This window comes from Lagopus leucura, unplaced genomic scaffold (genome assembly GCF_019238085.1).
Source record: "Lagopus leucura isolate 7727_CA_CO unplaced genomic scaffold, USGS_WTPT01 140-19_obj-0_obj, whole genome shotgun sequence".
Taxonomy (NCBI): domain Eukaryota; kingdom Metazoa; phylum Chordata; class Aves; order Galliformes; family Phasianidae; genus Lagopus; species Lagopus leucura.
In genome coordinates, this window is record NW_024962353.1 from 14,017 (window position 1) to 31,481 (window position 17,465).

The 17,465-nt window shown below is 56.3% G+C and overlaps 1 protein-coding gene across 1 annotated transcript; it reads left to right on the forward strand.

The window, feature by feature from the left end:
• Positions 1 to 333: 333 nt before the first annotated feature.
• Positions 334 to 14,706, forward strand: LOC122190575 (metabotropic glutamate receptor 4-like; the record flags this gene model as incomplete). Its single annotated transcript, XM_042890623.1, has 3 exons — positions 334 to 348; positions 6,791 to 7,534; positions 14,490 to 14,706. Coding segments are annotated over exons 2-3 (736 nt in total), but the record flags the coding sequence as incomplete, so codon positions are not given.
• Positions 14,707 to 17,465: the final 2,759 nt, after the last annotated feature.

A 17,465-nucleotide genomic window follows, 5' to 3' on the forward strand; every position in this document is an offset into this window, starting at 1 on the left:
CGCTGCTGCTTTAAAAGGCTGGCAAACCCCGCGGCGGGCTTCCCAGCGCTTCTTCATGCAAAACTTCCCCGGCCCCAACCCTCCTCCTCCTGCTGCTCTTCCTCCTCCTCCTCCTCCTCCTCCTCCTCCTCAGCGCGGCTGCGGAGCGCGGCGGGTCCCGCCCGGCTGCGGCTCTCTCGGCTCCGGGCCGGGGCCGGGGCTGCGGGGGGGGTTGTCCCCGGCAGGGCTCGTTCCCTCCGCATGCCGCAGGGCCCCCCCTGGCTGCCCGAGCCCCCCCCGGGGCCGGAGGCGGCGGCCGCGGCCGGAGAAGGGCTCGGAGCCGCCGCCAACTTCGTGCGCTGCCCGCGGGTAAGTGCGGGGCGTCCCCCCCCTCAGCCCTCCCCAAACCTTCCTGCAGAGCGGATGCCCCCTCCTCCCTTCCCGCAGCCCCGCTCTCTCTCACCGCTCTACTCCAGCATTCCCCCCCCCCCCCCCCCCTGTTTGGGTAATTATTAAATAATTTTTAATTAAAGGTGGAGGCTGCGGCGGTGGGGGTTGCAACACGGAGCCCCTCACTCTCCCTCCCCCCACCCTCCCAACCTCTCGGTTACAGCTTGTCCCCAGCGGTCGGGACCCTCCCCACTTCACTGCATTATTAGCAGCGATGGGGCAGCAGCGCTCTGCCCCTCGACTCCCCGCTGCACCCCGCGCTGCGGGACACGGAGAGGGGGCACCGCACGGCTCTGCCCTGATCCTGGGTGGGGGGGACTGGACATGGAAGGGGCTCGGGGCGGGGGGTGCTGCCCTCACATCGCCGCAGCGAGCACGGCAGCACGGCAGGGGCCGCAGAGCTGACAGCAGGGCAGGGGGATCCCGGGGGTGGGAGTCCCCATTGCAGCTTGAGGGTGGTTGGTGGGGGCACAGCCTCACCCGGAGCTGCAGCAGCCCCATCTCCGGGCTGGGAGCCGCTGTGCACACACGCAGCTCGCGGGTTTTGTTTTCCTCTGTCTCCTCTCGGTTGTGTGTTTTTTTTTTTCCATTTTTTTTCCATTTTTTTTTTTTTCTTTTTTTCCCTGGTTGAGCGGTGCGGCTGCGAGAGCCGAAGTTGGCAGCCGTGGGAAAAAAGCGGAGAACTCTCCCAGCGCCTCCAAACGCGGCCCCACCGCTTTCCTCCTCCTCCTCCTCCTCCTCCTCCTCCTCCCCCGGTGCGATGAGTTGGCCGTGCTCTGCCACTCTCCAGCTGCCCCAGGGGTAGAGCTGCTGTCTTCGGCGGTGTCTCCGGTGGAGAAAGGAATGTGTGTGTGTTGGGGGGGGGGGGGGGGCCGCACCGTGTAGGTGATGTGAGGCTGGGGGTTCACAAAGCCGGGCTGGAGGGGTTGGAAGGGCTGCCTGCGTGCTGGCGGGGAAGGATGGAACGGAACCGATCTGTTGAATGCAGCGAGGAGCTCAGGCAAATGCCAAGAGAAGTGCCAAAAGAAAAAGCTTTCTTCCTTCCTTGCCGTCGCTGGGTGGGAGCGGGGATTTTCTGCACTGCTGCGGTGGGTGAGGAGGGGATGCGTTGGGTCCCCAGTGCAGAGCAGCTTTGCGAGGGCAGCAGCGGGCTCTGGTTGCCCTGGCTTTGTGGATATGGGCAGATCTGGTTGGGGGGCTGGGGCAGGCTCCGAGCTGGGGCTGTTTCCCTGCACGCCAGGGATGCAGAGAGGGGCTTTCCCGGTGGGTTTTCCACCAGGAGCTGAAGCTGTGCTGCAGCTGCAGGCTGAGCCTGCATCCCGGAGCACGGCATCGCTGGTTGGAGGAGCCCACCGGCTCCCCAAAAAAAGGGCATCACGTGCCTCAACTTTGGCATCAGGCAGGAGGAGGATGGATTTGTCAGCTCAGCCACCCCCTTCCAGCTCTTCCCAGAAAGGCAACGGCTTGAAGAAGTGGCAGGTCCTAATTATAACACGCACGAACCCGCTCCCTCCGCCCTCCCCATCTCTGAGCCCACCGTGGGCACCATCCCTTGATCTCGGGCTTCATGTCTTGTGGTGGGGTTTCCTCTTCAGAGTGGCCCTGGATTTCCCGATGGCCTTGCACCACGCCTGGCTAAGGATGGGGGGTCTCTGTTTGCAGGGCTGGATGCAGGCAGAGGTTGATGCTGTCAGAGGGGGAACTCGGGGTGCTGGCACAATGGGGAATAGAAACAGCGCACAGCACTGCAGGCATCACTGGGCACCAACATTTCAGCCCTTCCGAGCCATTCCAGTGTGCAGAACTGGGGGGTTTTGCTGTGTGTGGCAGAAGCAAGGCTCCTTCCTCCCCTCTTGGAGCTGCTTGCTGGGTGCAGTGGGAGCCTGGTGAGGCGCGGCGCTGCCGTCGATGCTCTGCAGCCGAATCCTCCTTCCTCGCCTTCCCCTCACTGAGAGCCAATCCTTCAAAGTGAGGGATTAGCCGTGGCCTGCTTTGCAAAGGGAGGGGGAAGGAGAGCCGCTCGCCTGCAGTTAAGGATATATATATATATAGTGTGATAAATATTCCTGGAGTGATCCGCGCCCAGTGGGAGCTGCTTTTGTCCGACTGCAGCAGCCTGCAGGGCAGCGTGGAGCGGTGGCACCCAGCGTGGGGCTGCTGCTGTCCCCACATCCGTGGGGCTGAGTGGGGGAGCATCAGCCTTTCCTGCATAGCACCGAGCGCAGCAGCAGCAGCAGCAGATCCTGGCGTTTGCAGGACCGCACAGAGCCGAGCGGGTCGGCAGGGCTGGGGTTGTGCAAGCGTTGTGATATCTATCAGTCTGTGCATCCATCTGAAGGGGCTGCATCCCAGGGTGGATCAGGTGAGTTTTTGGGTTAAAATGTGGGGTTTCTGCTTGCTGCTGCCTGCTGAGCCGTGGCTTTGCGAACGCTGGGGCACTCGACCTGAATACTTAAGTTTTTCCCTGGCGAGAGAGAACTTAACCCAGCATCTCCTCCTTCACCACGTCTAAATTCTGTTGTGCTTCACAGCGGCTTTGCAATTAGAAAAAAAAGCAGGACCCAAAGCTAAGTTCCCTGCAATAGCTTGCAAGTGGGGAAGAGCAGTCGTGAGCTAACTGGGATGTTGTGCTGCGCGCCGCCTGTCCTGCCTGCCGAAGGATGAGCAGGTGGGCAAAGAAATGGCCTTGATTTCCAAAAAGATGCCAGTGAGCCGCATCAGCATCGTGGGGGCATCGCTGGGGTCTGCCTGAAGGGACGGGTGTGGGATGCAGTGGGTTCCCATTGCTGTCCTGCGTTGAGCCTCCAGCTCTCCATGGGACGCAGACGCTGCGCCTCTCGGCTTTGCCCGCAGTGATGGAGCTGCTGTGATTAGTGCTCAGCACTTGGGCACATGAGAGCTGAACATGCTTGCCTGCTGCACGGAGCTGATGGCAGTGCAGTAACTTCATTTTGACCCGGAGAGAAATGGCCAATTTCTTCCTTTCTTTCTTGGTTTTCCCTTTGAAGGAGCTTTTGTGTTGCTGCAAAATCCCTGTGCCATTGAGGCGGCTCTGCTCCTTGGGCAGGGCTGGGTGCCCCCTTAGGGTTTCCATCTGAGCCCCACACACTGAGCGCAGGGTTGTGGGTTTTGAGGCCGCTCTCCTGGCAGCGGCAGTTGCAGACATGGGAGGTTTCTGCCTGCTTCTTCCTGGCTCGGAGGCAGCACCGGGATGGGGAAGGGAAATTTTGCAAACATCTCTGGTGGTGCATTCAGAGAAGGGATCCATCTGCCTCACCCAGAGCTGCACCAGCCTTGCTGCCTGCAAGCTGCTTGCTAGATGGTCTTTGAGGTTCTTTCCAACCCAAGCCATTCTATAAGTCTATGATTTTCACACTTGGAGGAACTGAGGTTGGAACAACCTGGTGAGGTTGAAGGTCCATCTCTGGAGCCCTGCAGCTGGGGGTGCAACACTGCCCATGGCGTCCCTGGGCTCCACAGCACCCGACGCACCTCAGCTGTGCCTCACTGCAGCTCCGGTGCAATGCTCACAGCTGCAAGAGCTGAAGCCTGCTGGTGGCTGGGGAAGGCTGTGTCAGGGTGGGTTCCTCAGTGGGCATTGGCAGCAAGGATGGCAATGCCACAGGGATGGCTGGTGGCTCGGGAGCACGGCCGCCACTAGAGGGGGGCAGGATGACACCGTGCAGCACCTCCTCCGCTTCCTCAGGGTGCTGGGGCACCTCCTCCTGCCCCCTTGGTTCTCACTGTCCCGACATGGTTTGGAGGCAGCGAGATGCAGCACTGCCTACTTATGCATCTCTGGGTGCTGGTTGAATTTATCCGACCCAAGCAAGGCAATAATCCGTGGGATTTCCTGCCGGGTCTGGAAATATGCTTGGCTGGGATTACTCCTCGCACCCTATGCCAGGTCTCAGATTTGAGCATTGCAGGGCTGGGATGAGGGTGAGGGTTTGTTCCTCACCAACAAAGCGCTTGGTGGAAACAAGAGGCAGCAGCCTTGCTCCTTAGTCAGGATGCATATGCACACCGAGGTGCTTGCGAACATGCATGCATTTTTTCTCTACTCATGGTGAGCCCTGCTGTGCAAACAGCACCATGAGCACAGCTCCACCACCTCACTGGTGGAGTTCTCCACCCCACCGAGTGCTCAATACAGGTGTGCCTCTCCATCCAGATGTGCAGGAAGAACTGCTCTGGGAGGTGCAGGGGATGCAGCTCACATTTGCTGGGAGAGGGATGGGCTCCTCCTCAGTCTGATTTTTAAGGCTAGGGCTCCTCATCCAGCCTTGGAGAAATGGCTTCTCATCTCCTGCCCCTTTTGATGAGAGCTCCGTCTGCTTGCAGCACAGGCTTGTGCAGTAATTCAGGCTGCATCTCCCTAATGATTCAACAGGGGATTCAAACCAGCTCTCCCCTCCCCATTATTTGTGATTTTTCTTGCCTGCCATGATATTTTTACCTTCAGTTCGTTCAGACTGTATGATCAAAGGAGGCACAAAAGGGAGAGAGCAGAGAGGGAAAAGCTTACAAGAAGAAAGGCAGAGGCTGTGGGCTCTGGGGGCTGCAGGCTGGGGGGGAGCAGCTTCTGCTCCGAGTGGGGCTGCGTGGAGCTCCGACAGCAGAACTGCAGCCCCTGGGGCGAGGGTACAAGAAGAGACCCAATTGCATCTCCTGGGTGCAGGGGTGCTTCCCTTTGCCCTGCTCCCTGCACAGGATGGTGCTTGCAAAGCCCCAGAGAAGATGGGACTGCCCCTGTGGAGTTATGGTCCTTCCCCTACCCCCATCTTGATGTGATGCGCTCACAGGAATGGGACTGTCCTGCTGGGAGGTGGCATTGAAGCTGGGGCAGCTTTCGTGCTGCAGCACTCCCCAGCTGCTGCCTTGGGAAGCACAGAGCTCAGCACTGGGTAATTCTGGTTGTCTTAAAAGCCCCAGCTGTCAGAAACGCTTTGGAGATGGACCTTCAAGTGGCTCCGATGGGCAGGGATGTGCATAATTCATGGGGGTGAGTTGAGGCAAGGGCCCTCCCAGCCGGTGAGGCTGCAGAGCTCTGAGTATCCTCCATGGGTGTAAAGGGACTCAGCTCCATCATCACCCCCATGGGGCTGCGGTGGGTCCAGCCCAGCAGGTGCTGGGTGCTGAGCTCTGTACCAGAGCTGAGATTAATTGAAGCTGTTCCGTGGGCTGTTCCAGCCCGTCCTACTTGGGGAATGCATCTGTCTGCTGTGCTCTCTGCTTTTTGGTGCCTTGCATTAATCATGCGCTGCCCTTGCAGCATCGGTCAGCAGCTGCTACAAGGGAGCACCCATCCCAAAGGGGAAACAGAGGCAGGGGTCTGTTGTGGGGCAGGGACGCCTCCAGGAACAGAAGGCTGCAGGTGTGGGTGTGAGCACAGCCTGACACACAGCCCTGTCTCAATGAAGGGTGCCAAGCAAGCCCTGGGCAGGCTGCTCCTCTCCTGTGGACACCTAGCTCAGGGGGCTGAGCACGTTTGTAACCAGCTGCTCTCAGCTGCTTTTAATTTGAGCCAAGCATCGGCTCACCTCCCTGGGGCAGGCAGGAAGCCAAACCTTCCTTGCAGCTCGGGTGAACCCTCAGTGCTGTCAATATTTGCTGCTGAAAGCTGTCAATAATTGCTGCTTGCAAGAAAGCAGCAGCCGATGCGGAGCTCAGCAGCCTGAATGAAAAGCAGCAATGCTTAGGGGGGCATTTTGGATACATAATTCCTGGTTTCTTCAGTGCACAGCCAGATCAGCTTTTGCTTAAACCCTAAATCAGCTCTGAGACTGCTTGGTTTGCAGCATAGTGCTTGAGGTGTGCAGTGGTCATGGTAGGTGGTGGGGAAGTTGTTGGGCTCCCCTGTCTCCGGGATTGAGCTGTTGGGCACCTCCATTGCTTGGCCTCATTGTGCAGGGATGAAGGCAAGCTGCTAATGGCAGCAGCCTGCATGTGGCAGGGCTGTGGATGGGGACTTTAGCAGTCTGTGAATCAGGTAGAAGGCATGCTCTAGGACAGGAGGAGTCAGAGCTGTGGGTGCATTTGGGTTTGCCTCTCTCTGAGCACTGTGCTGAGACTTGAGCCAACCCACCAGCTCTTCCTGAGAGGCTTTGGGATGGGATGGGATGGGATGGGATGGGGTGGGATGGGATGGGGTGGGGTGGGGTGGACCCTGCTGCCTCCCTGCAGCCCATCCAGTCTCCCACCTGGCTCCGCTCCAGGAGCCATGCGAGCCTCTCTGCCCGAATGAAAAAAGTCCCATATCCCAAATTGTTTCCTCGGATTCTCTGATGAAAGCTTGAAACAGCCAAATCCCTCTCCATGCTCCTGTTTAATTTTCTTTCTCTCACTTCTCCCTCCCAAGGGCTCTGCAGGAAGGACCCGAAGCTCTGCTTGGGCTCACATCCCTGCCTCCTCTCCGCAGCGTAGCAATGCCAGCCCCAACACCCCATAGCAGCCCCACCACTCACTGCACGCGGGGGGCTGGCGTCACCCATGGGCACCACTGAAGGAGCCCCCGGAGCCATGCTGCCTGCCTGACCGCTGCCGGGTTTCGGGCCGCGCACTCTGCCCCAGCACGGCTTCGGCGATGAGCGGGGCTTCTTTTTGCATGGAGCGTCTCTCTTTCTGCCTCCTCCTGAGTGCCTGGAGCTGGGGTTGGGCGCCCGGGGGTGCCGCCAAGCCCAAGGGCCAGGGCTACCCGCACATGAACTCCATCCGCATTGACGGGGACATCACTCTCGGGGGGCTCTTCCCCGTGCACGGCCGGGGCGCTGAGGGCAAAGCCTGCGGAGAGCTGAAGAAGGAGAAGGGCATCCACCGCCTGGAGGCCATGCTCTTCGCCCTGGACCGCATCAACAACGACCCCGACCTGCTGCCCAACATCACCCTGGGTGCCCGCATCCTGGACACGTGCTCGCGGGACACGCACGCCCTGGAGCAGTCGCTGACCTTCGTGCAGGCCCTGATTGAGAAGGACAGCACCGAGGTGCGCTGCGTCAATGGTGGGCCCCCCATCATCACCAAACCTGAGCGGGTGGTCGGCGTCATCGGCGCCTCAGGCAGCTCTGTCTCCATCATGGTGGCCAACATCCTGCGGCTCTTCAAGGTACGGGTCCCAAAAATAGGGGCAAAAGCAACTGTGTGGGGAAAGCACCACGCTCGTTCACGCTTCCTTCTTCCTCCATGGCTGGGGGCAGGCAGGAACTCTCATGAGCGTCTTTAAAATCATTTTCCTGCCTCCCCCATGTCCCCAGGGATCCCCTCCTCCACTCCCTCGGTGGCAATGCTGCAGCAGCAGGGCTTTATCTCAGAGGGTGGGATGCTGGCGCTGCTGGCGTCGGCAGGGATGCGGGATGGAGATGGCTTTGCAGGGGACGTTGGCTGGGATGGGGAGGTTGGATGCAAGATGGGACCACAGGACATGGGGGGCTCTTTCTTGCCACTTCTATCCCTGAGTGAGTTGCTCAGAGCTTGGTTCTGGTGGATCTTCAGAGCCCCAAGACAGACAGTGCTTGGGTTGGAAGGAGCTGTGTTTTCATGCACACCATCCCAACGTGGGTCACAGTGGTGGATGGTTCAATAAGAAGTTTTTGGATTATACACCCGAAATGTAAGGTCACACCAAGTTGCCAAGTTGCTGGAGGTGCATTTGTTGCTGGGATGGAAGCAGCTATTGCAGGAGGGGATGCCTGGTGCTTCAGCCCAGGCACAGTGTGGGGACAACGCTGCATTCTGCTGCTGGTCAGGGTGTGCAGCGGGAGCAGAGTGCTTGGGGCCATAGCATCATCTGAAGGCTGGCTCTCCCTCTGTTCCAACTGCAGGAAAACCAAGGACTTCATAATTACATCCCTCACGCTGTGCATCTATTTATCCACAGCAATGTCCTGGGGCTAGCACGAGTGTTTGAGCAAGAGCCCCTTTAGCAGCAAAAAGCAGAGAGCAATGCAAACAGGCTGTGCACCCTGCAGCGCTGCATGCCCTGAGCCATGCTCTGGCTGCTGCCTTCCCTTTGTGAGCCCCCAAAACCCTCCCTTCCCGCAGGGCTGGCTGCCTCCCCCTCCTCGTCCTCTGCCTCCCCCTCCTCGTCCTCACGCTGTAGAGTGCTGAGCCCTCCTGGGAGGGCTGGAGGCTGTTAGCAGAGCCTGAAAAACAGATCGCTGATGGAGTTTGATTTTTCTGGGTCCCTTTTAAAAACGTGTTAATGTTCCAGGCGACGAGCGAGAGGGCTATTCAATAATTAAAATAATATAAATTAGAGGGAGCGGGAGGAACTTAAAAGCTATTTGCTGAGACAGAAAAGATTGAGCTCTTGCTTCAGAGAGGGAGGCAGGGAGGAAGGATGCAGCGGAGTGACAGGCGGAGTAGTGAAGGGAGCTGCATTGGGTTTGGGTTATTTTTCCCCTTTCTCCCCCAGTTTGGTTGCTTGGGTGAAGCAGCTGTGACCACACATTGGGGATGCAGCTCAGCCCCGCTGCACCCACACGGCAATGGTGCTGGTGACCCAGCAGGGACGTGTCACCAACCCCAGTGTCCCCATTGCAGCCCCCATCTGCCCGCCAGGCACTGGGGATGGGGACATTGCTCCCACAGGGCTCTGGGTCCATCCGTGCCCTGTGCTGCCTGCTCACCGTCGCTCTTTGTTATTCAAATAGTGGGTTTATGGCACAGACATGCTTAAAATGAAAATAAGGCAACTTCCATTTCGTGCTGCTGCTGACCTTTAAGCACAGGCAGCTCCGTTCTGAGGTTCAGCAAAGCATTTGCCTCCCCGGGCACTGCTGTGCTCACGTTGCCTTTTGCTGTTCCCTTGAGAGGTGATGCTCTGCTGCTGGGTTGAAGCCATAGGTTTGGCCCTGGGACTGTTCACCCAACCATTGCTGGAGCAGAAGCCCTTGGTGCAAAGTGCCAGGACACCGCTTGTGCCGAATGGAGCCAAGATAGAGGCATGGTGATGAGCCCCTGGGGGCAGGGTGAGGCTGGGTGCGTTGTGGCTGTGGTCCCTCCATGCCACCCTAACCCCATCCCCTGCACCTGGGTCTGCTCCATCCCTGTCCCTTCCCTGCCAGCCTAAACTTGTTGGCAGTGAGGGCTGGCGCAACCCTGGCAGGGATTTTGCCGCTTCCATGCTACATAAATAAATAACATGTCCTTCGTTAGATGCCACTGCCTAATTAAAGCTGTACATCAGTGGAACAACTTGCAGATGCGGCATCCTCTGTCCAAGCTGGTTTCATCACTCCTCGTGGCTCTGCATACAGAAAATCCTCCCCCCAAATCCCTGCTCTCGCCTCCTTGCGATAGCATCTCTCTGTCGTCACCACCAGAGCTTTCTGGCACGCTCCAGCTCCTTCCCACCCCTGTCTGCTGCCTCTCCAGCCTCAGCTCTACCCATTTTCTCCCGAAGAACCACAGCAATGTGAAAAGAAACCAAATCCATCCCCTGCAAATGGGACTCCCAAAGGCTGTGGCAGGAGCTGGGCTGTGCCTTGCAACCCAGTGCTGACCCAGCTGGTCTGCGGCAAGCACTCACTCAGGGCAAGGATCTTCCCTGGCGAGTGAGAGCACCGAGTGCTTTGAGGCACTCCTTTCCTGTGTTGCAGTGAGTCGTGGAGCTCTTTTTAGCACAGGGGTGTTGCACAGCATGAATAATTCACCCAAGGGAGGATGGCGGCCCGTTTTGCAGGAGCTGCATGTGCTCGTGTGTGTGTGTGTGTGTGTGTGTGTGTGTGTGTGTGTGTGTGTGCACACTGACTTCGCTGCCTGGGAATGTAGGGCAGGTGCACACCTTGTGGGGTGAGCGCTGGGATGTGGGGGTTGGAGGAGCATTGCATTCTGCACCATGCACTGATATTTAGCGGGTAAATAACCTTCATGAAGACTGGAAGGTGGAAACGGGCCGGGGGATGCTCTGATTAATCATCGCTCTGCTCCTGCTGCTTCATTTTGCCTGGTTTGTTATGGCAAATTGCAGCCCCTGGGGCTGCCCCAACCCTGGATGAGGAGGAGGAGGAGAGTGAAGGGCCGGTGTGGAGTTCAATGAGGGACGGCAGCCACTCCCTGCTTTGATCTCCACTGTGCCAGGAGCTGCTTTTTTTGGGGGAAAAAAGAGCAATCTGGTTTATGTGCTCAGTTTGCTGGGCTGTGGGAAAGGAGTGTGCAGGATGGGAGCTCGTCTCTCCCTTCCCTGAGCTGCATCCCCTCAAGTGCAGCCGTGTCATCCCAGAGCAGCCGGTGGCGTTGGTCTGGGAAGCAGAGGAGTTGATGATCAGCTCCATGGTGGGGTGGTTTTTGGATACCTGCCCCCTGTTTGCAGCTGGGGAAGCAATAGTGTTGAGGTCTGAGCAGGCCCTGCAGCCCCCCCAGCCCCTGTGGTGCTTTACGCTCTCTCTAATTAAAAGCTGCCGTCCAAATGGCTCAATGATGGAAATTCTAATTAAATCAATTCCATCTTGTCGGTGAACCAGAGGTTTGCATAAGATATGCATGAAATTAATAATTATGGTTAGGGAATTAGCTGCTCGTGACCCCCTCTCTGGCTCTAGGGCGCCGGGGGGGCGGGGGAAGCTGCTGTGCTGAGTGTGGCTGTGTGCCCTGTGCGTCTCCTCTGGGGCCATGCTGAAGTTGTCACCTTTGTTGAATTCTTTCCAATCTGGAACAAATTTTGTTCCTCCACCCTTCGACAAGATGCTGTGTAAGCTTGTGAGCTGGTGGTAATGGGAAGGGTGTGAAAATTCAGTGCTTTTGTGGTAGAGGCATCAGGAGAGCGTTTGAGGTTGACCACAATGGCCCACTGCCATCTGCACTCCTCAGCCCAGCTGCTGCCTGCTTCCCTGCCATGCTTTCGTGCCCTGGGGATGCTTCTGGAGGCTGAGGGCATTTCTAAACAATGTTTATTGTGTATTTTTGTCCAAAGTAAAGGGGGAAGGAGTTTTGTTCCTCCTGTCCCAGGGTAACTGCTTGCTCTGCATGGGATAAAGGAGTCCTGGGATGCAGGAGATCTGATCCCACTCATTTCCCCACCACACTGCGGAGTTCAGCCTGGGTTGGGCACGACCCAGGTGAGGAGCTGGGACCCACACAGTGCCTCTGTGACTTCGTTCATTGTGCTGTGCCCGAACCTGCAGCCAAGATGCATCTCCAGCTCCCCCCCACCTGCAGCCGCCTTCTTTCTAAGAACCTCAAATTCCCTGCCTGCGTTTTGCTTTCATGGACCTGAAAGAACTTTTGTCTTTTATCTAAGAAAATAGCTGATGCCAGGAGTTGGGCTATTGTAAACCAGGAGATCAAAAAGGCAGAGGGGGAAAAAGGCAGAGGAAATCTATCAAATGGTCATTTGGGAACTGGTCTTTTATTTTCACTTCCATCCAGGGTGGTATAGTAAGAGAGAAAAGCTCTTTCAATTTGTTTATTAGAATCCAGCATCTTGCTACAGTCTGTGCATCAGTGGGTGTGTTCTAGGTATGTTTCTGAGCAGGGGTTGGACCAGGGATTAATCCCACACATGTTCTCCATGCAGAGCCCAGCATCTCTTCCACAGCCCTTGGTGGTTTGCATGGGATGGAGCTTGCTGGGGGCACAGCTGGGAGATCCCTATCTCTGTCCCCATTCCCATCTCCATATCATTCCATCCCCATTTCCAAACTCAACCCTACCCCATCTTCATTCCACTCCATCTTCATCCCATTCCCATCCCCAACCCCACTGCATCCCCATCCCCATCCTCATCCCCATCCCATTTTCAACGCCATCTCCAACTCCATCCCCCACCCCATCTTCATCCCACTCCATCCCCATCTCATCCCCATCCCATCCCCATCCTCATCCCCATCCAACTTCAACCCCATCCCATCCTCATCCTCATCCCCCACCCGACTTCAACCCCATCCCCTTCCCCATCTCCAACCCTATCCCCATCCCCTGCTGAGGACCTGTGGTTTTATTTAAACCATTTTATAGAGAAAATCTCCCCCTGCAAACCCACACAGGGAGAAGGCATGGAGGGACGCAGCCGTGCAGCCCAGCTCCCTTCCCAGACAAGTGATTGCTGGGCGCACACCTCGCCAGCTGAGCAGAATGTTAATCACACCTCGTGCACCGGCACTTGGTCACAGCTCCCCACCAAGCAGATCGCAGCCCCTCAGAAAGGAGCACAAAGCAGATTGTCACTGAGAATAATCCCATTTGTGTCCTGATAAAGGTTCCTTCCTCTCCTTCTCCTGCTCGTTCTCCTTCTCTCCCTTTTTTCGTCTCCAGCACTGCAGGTAGGTAGAGGGGTGCTGCTTCTTTCCAGGGACCGTTTAGCATTCAGGTGGAGTCGTGGATTTATAACATCAGGATCGCATTTAATAGAGAGTGAGAGCCTGGAGTAGCAGAGGAGAAAATAATAAAGAAGCAAAGAGAAAAGTGTGGTGCAGGCCAGGGGCACAAGTGGAGGAAAGATGAGGGGAGCTGGGCAGCTCTGTGGCTTTGGGGTGAGCCAGGGTGGGTCCTGCTCCACCTGTTGGGGCAGGGTTATGCTGGTACCTAGCCATGGAGTTATGGAGCATCATCGTTAGAAGTCAGGTACCAAGATCATGCTCCCAGCAAGGTGGCTTGGTCTTATAACATGCAGGAGGGTGCCTGCATGCCCTAAACCTCTCCCCATCCCGTCCACTCTGAGCTCTCCTCTGCTGCTGCAGACTGGCTCATTGCTTTATGAAGGAGTGGTGGTTGGTGAGCAAATGCAGCCTGGAAGCATCCAGCAGCATCCAGGTGCCTGCTGAGCCTGAGGGGTCCATGGAGTTCCCTGCAGCTCTCCACGGCTCTGACAGTGTTTGTTTTCCTGCAAGCTGCAATTGCTGAATTGTTCCTAAATTGAGATGAAGGGTGGAGGGGAAAAGTTCTTCAGAAGCTGCAGATGGCTGCTCTGCATCCGCTTGCCCCTGCATCGTGGGAACAGTTTGGGATCAGCGATGCTCGGGGTTCTTCCACTTGCAAAGCACAGTCCGTGGGCATGCAGGAGGGCAGTGGTGGCCCCAGGCAGGGCTGTCACCGCCCCTGCAGTGCTGTGACACGGTCAGGCTGCAGCTGGCTGAGCTCCAGCCCCTGCCGTTGTATTGCTGCGGAATTCCAAACCACGTCCTGCTTTTCAGCAGGGCTTGGCTTGCTGAGAGATGCTGATCTGCCTCTGGAGGGGAGTGTGCTACCTACAAGGTTATGGGATGTGGGGCCAATGGATGGGGCTGGAGCTGGTTCTGCTATGTTTTCTGTAGGGAACTGAGGCTGGTGGGAAGGACCTGGGCTTGATAATTTAATAAGCCTTTTCCATCTCTAAGATAAATTAACATCTGTGGTGTGTTTTGGAGATGTAAAGTGCTGCATAAGTGCTAAGTATCGCATGATCCTCCAGTGCTAAATCACTCTAATGTGCTGTGTGAGGTGCAGGAGCTCTGATTAATTTAGAAGTCTTGTTTACGGGTTGGTTGGACAGGGGTTGTCAGGGTGTGCTCACGTTGGTTCCTCATGGGGCAGGAAGCCAGAGGGAGTTCATAGTGTGGTGTCCAGGGCAGGAGCAAGGCTTCCTCTTTGTCTCTTCCATGTGGGCCCAAATGAAGCGTGGCAATGCCTTCTGAAATCGCTGTTGGGCATCTCTTTGTGTGATCCCTCAGCCTCCTCAGCCTTCTCCAGGTGGCACAGCTGGGATTTGGCCCTTGTTGTGGTGCTGGTCCCATTCCTGTGGATGCCCCTGTGCTGGCTGTTGGGGTGCAGAGAAGGTGCACATCCCAATGTCCGTGGGGTCTATCTCACAACGCCTGCACCCAACTGTGGATGGGTCTTGGTGTGGCACCAAAGCTTTTGGCTTACCACCAATACCTAGTGGAATTGGTCACCCCCCACCCTGCGGTTTCCCCTCTGTGAGTTGCTGGTTCTGGGTGTCGTGGAGCACTCTCTGTCCATCTGGAGTCCCACCTGACCTTGATGTCCACCCCCCGTCCTCTACAGCTTTGGGAACGTGGATAAGGCGAGGGCCTGAATTTTGCCTCTTTCTCCTGATGCTTTTTTCTTTCCCAACTCCATCCCAGATCCCCCAGATCAGCTACGCCTCCACTGCGCCAGACCTGAGCGACAACAGCCGCTACGACTTCTTCTCCCGCGTCGTCCCATCCGACACCTACCAGGCGCAAGCCATGGTGGACATTGTCAAAGCCCTCAAGTGGAACTACGTCTCCACCCTGGCCTCCGAGGGCAGCTATGGGGAAAGCGGTGTGGAAGCCTTCATCCAGAAATCCAGGGAGGATGGTGAGCAGCTTTCTCCTGGGATGGGGACTTGGAACAGAAAAAGCAATTGGGGAATTTGCAGCTTGTTTGGGAGAGGGAGGGATGTGTCTGGCTGGGCAGCCTGACCCGAAGTGTGGTTGCGGTGCATGAGCAGAGATGGATGTCAGTTCAGGGGATGAGCTGGGGGCTTTGGGGCTGCTATGGTTGCTGAGCTGTAAGGACATCATGGGGGCAATGTCTTCAGCCGGCCGTGTCCTGGCTGTGCGTCCCAGGGCGATGTGCTGACAGCTCCCCAGTGCCGGCGGTACGGATGGGAGCAGCCGTCTGTCTGCAGGGCAGGGTGGCTGCTGCCAGCTCCTTTCAGAAAGCATCCTGAAATCCCATTCCCTGCACATGAGGAGACCTCAAATCTGCTGGGTCGATCGCTGCCAAGTAAGTGCAAACCGATCCAACCCCCTCCCTCTGCACAGAGCTGGGCGGCTTCCAGAAGAAAAGACTTTTACAAATAGTCTCAGGTTTTAACAGAAAATAAAGTTGGCACTGGCGCACACTTCACCCAATTTTAGTGGAATTATCCTTGAGGGCAGGTGCTTTAACTTGTCTATAGGCTTTGGACAGGCGGAAAGTCTGCGCTCAGCAAAACTCTTTGCAAGGATTTGTCAGGAGCCAGAAAGCGTTTTGCTGACGGGAGCACCGGGGTGCTTAGGAGGGATTAACAGCCTCGGGAGTGCTGGAAAAGCTCGTGGGTATCGAATGGATGCTGAGCACCCGCTGGGGACTGGCTGAGAGGGGCAGGGACCCCCAGGCATTGCTGCTGTATTATCACAGTGAGCATCAGCGTGGGGAATGGTTCCGTGCGCCTCCTTGAGCCATCCTGAGAAACCACGCAGGGAGCACTGGGGCCAATCCTCACCCCCAGTCACTTCACCTCTGCAGCACTGCACGCACAGGGTGAGCTGGGAGCTGAGGAGTGTTTTCTGAGGCAGTTAAAGCCCTGCAGAGAGCAGGCTGCTGCCTATTACTGGCTTAACTGTGTTTGAATGGCACATTAAGTTCTGGCAAAATCGGTGGGACACCAGCCTATCTGGAGCTAGTCAAACTGTGTTATGGCCTTATAAATGGATAAAGGGAATAAAAACTTCTAGGTGACGAGCTCCTAATCAAAGCCCTATAAATAGGAACAGCGTTAATTCTGTCTCTCGCGCGCGCCGTGGCGCTGGGAACCGGCTGTGCTTTTAATATGCAGAGAAGCCCATCTGGGGATTCAACCTGGAAACTGCTCTTCAGGATTTCGACTTGAAAAGCAGAATATTTCCATGGTTCTCTGGTCCTGCAGGAGGAGTGTGTGAGGGTGTTTCAGAGCTGGTGGATGCGGTGACCTGAGGCTGTGTGTGTGGCTGCGCACAGCCTGTAGTGGGGATGTGGTGGAGTGGTGCTGGGGTGCTCAGTGTGCTGTGTGTGCAGAAACCAAGCGTGAGTGCAGGCTGCTGCAGGGGCTGCATGGGGCTGGGGGTGTGAAGGTTGGGCATGCGTGGTACCCAGGGGCTGCAGAAGTGGGGAACAGGGAGAATGATGCTCGTGATGCTGCAAGAGGTGCAGGGGTGGGGGGAGGGGAAGGGGTACCCAGGGGCTGCAGAGCTGGGGGATGTGGGAGAATGATGCTTGTGATGGAGGGGGATGATGCTCAGCAGTGAGACAAGGGCTGTGTCTGTGGCTCTGTTAACAGCTTAGCTGGTGGCTCTGCTGGGGCTTGTAAGTGCTAACTGCAGCCCCATCTGCCTAGGGATGATGGGAATAAAGCAAAAGCTACTATTCTGAGGATGAGGGGTATATTGCATGACATTAAGTGTGGTTTGCCACCCAAAATGGCTTGCATTGGGCTGGCAGGTTCTGCTGAGGTGCCCATGTCCTGTGGCAGGGGAAGGGCTGATGAGTGCTGGGTGATGTGGAGAGGCAGCATAGCATTGCACGGCCCAACGATGCTCTGCCAGCTCAGCAGCCCTCTGTGGGTCTGGGTGTGGGGTGGACGGAGCCAGGGGGACTGGGCACTATTCAGAGCCTCCATGACACACCAGTAAGGAGTGGTGTTGGGAGTGATGGTATCACTGCAGCCCTCCTGGTTGGAGATACCTGTGGCTGATGCACACTGCTATAACCAGATGGTTAATGATATGATGGCGTAATTGCAGTATAAACGAGTGTACAAGGAGCCGAAATGCACGCGTATTAATCCGGGGCTGAGGCAGTCCTGTAATTTGTGTATCCACATAACCCAACGATTATGTGCATTAGTGATAATTTAGTTATCAAAAAGCATAATTCCACTGTAATTGCGGTAGAACGGCGGCATAAGTGCAGCCCGTGCCTTATCAGCAGCAGCGCCGCTCCCCTGCTCGCTTCTTTACCAGCGCCGCCGTACATCAAACCCAGCAGCGCCGCGCAGCCGCTGCCACTCTGCTGCCAGCATGGGGTCTGGGCGGCTTCGCCAGCATCTCCCAGTGGGGCGTCCTCAGCGTTTCCTCACTCCTGCTGGAACGAGAACATGCTTTTTCTTTTCTTTTCTTTTCTTTTCTTTTCTTTTCTTTTCTTTTCTTTTCTTTTCTTTTCTTTTCTTTTCTTTTCTTTTCTTTTCTTTTCTTTTCTTTTCTTTTCTTTTCTTTTCTTTTCTTTTCTTTTCTTTTCTTTTCTTTTCTTTTCTTTTCTTTTCTTTTCTTTTCTTTTCTTTTCTTTTCTTTTCTTTTCTTTTCTTTTCTTTTCTTTTCTTTTCTTTTCTTTTCTTT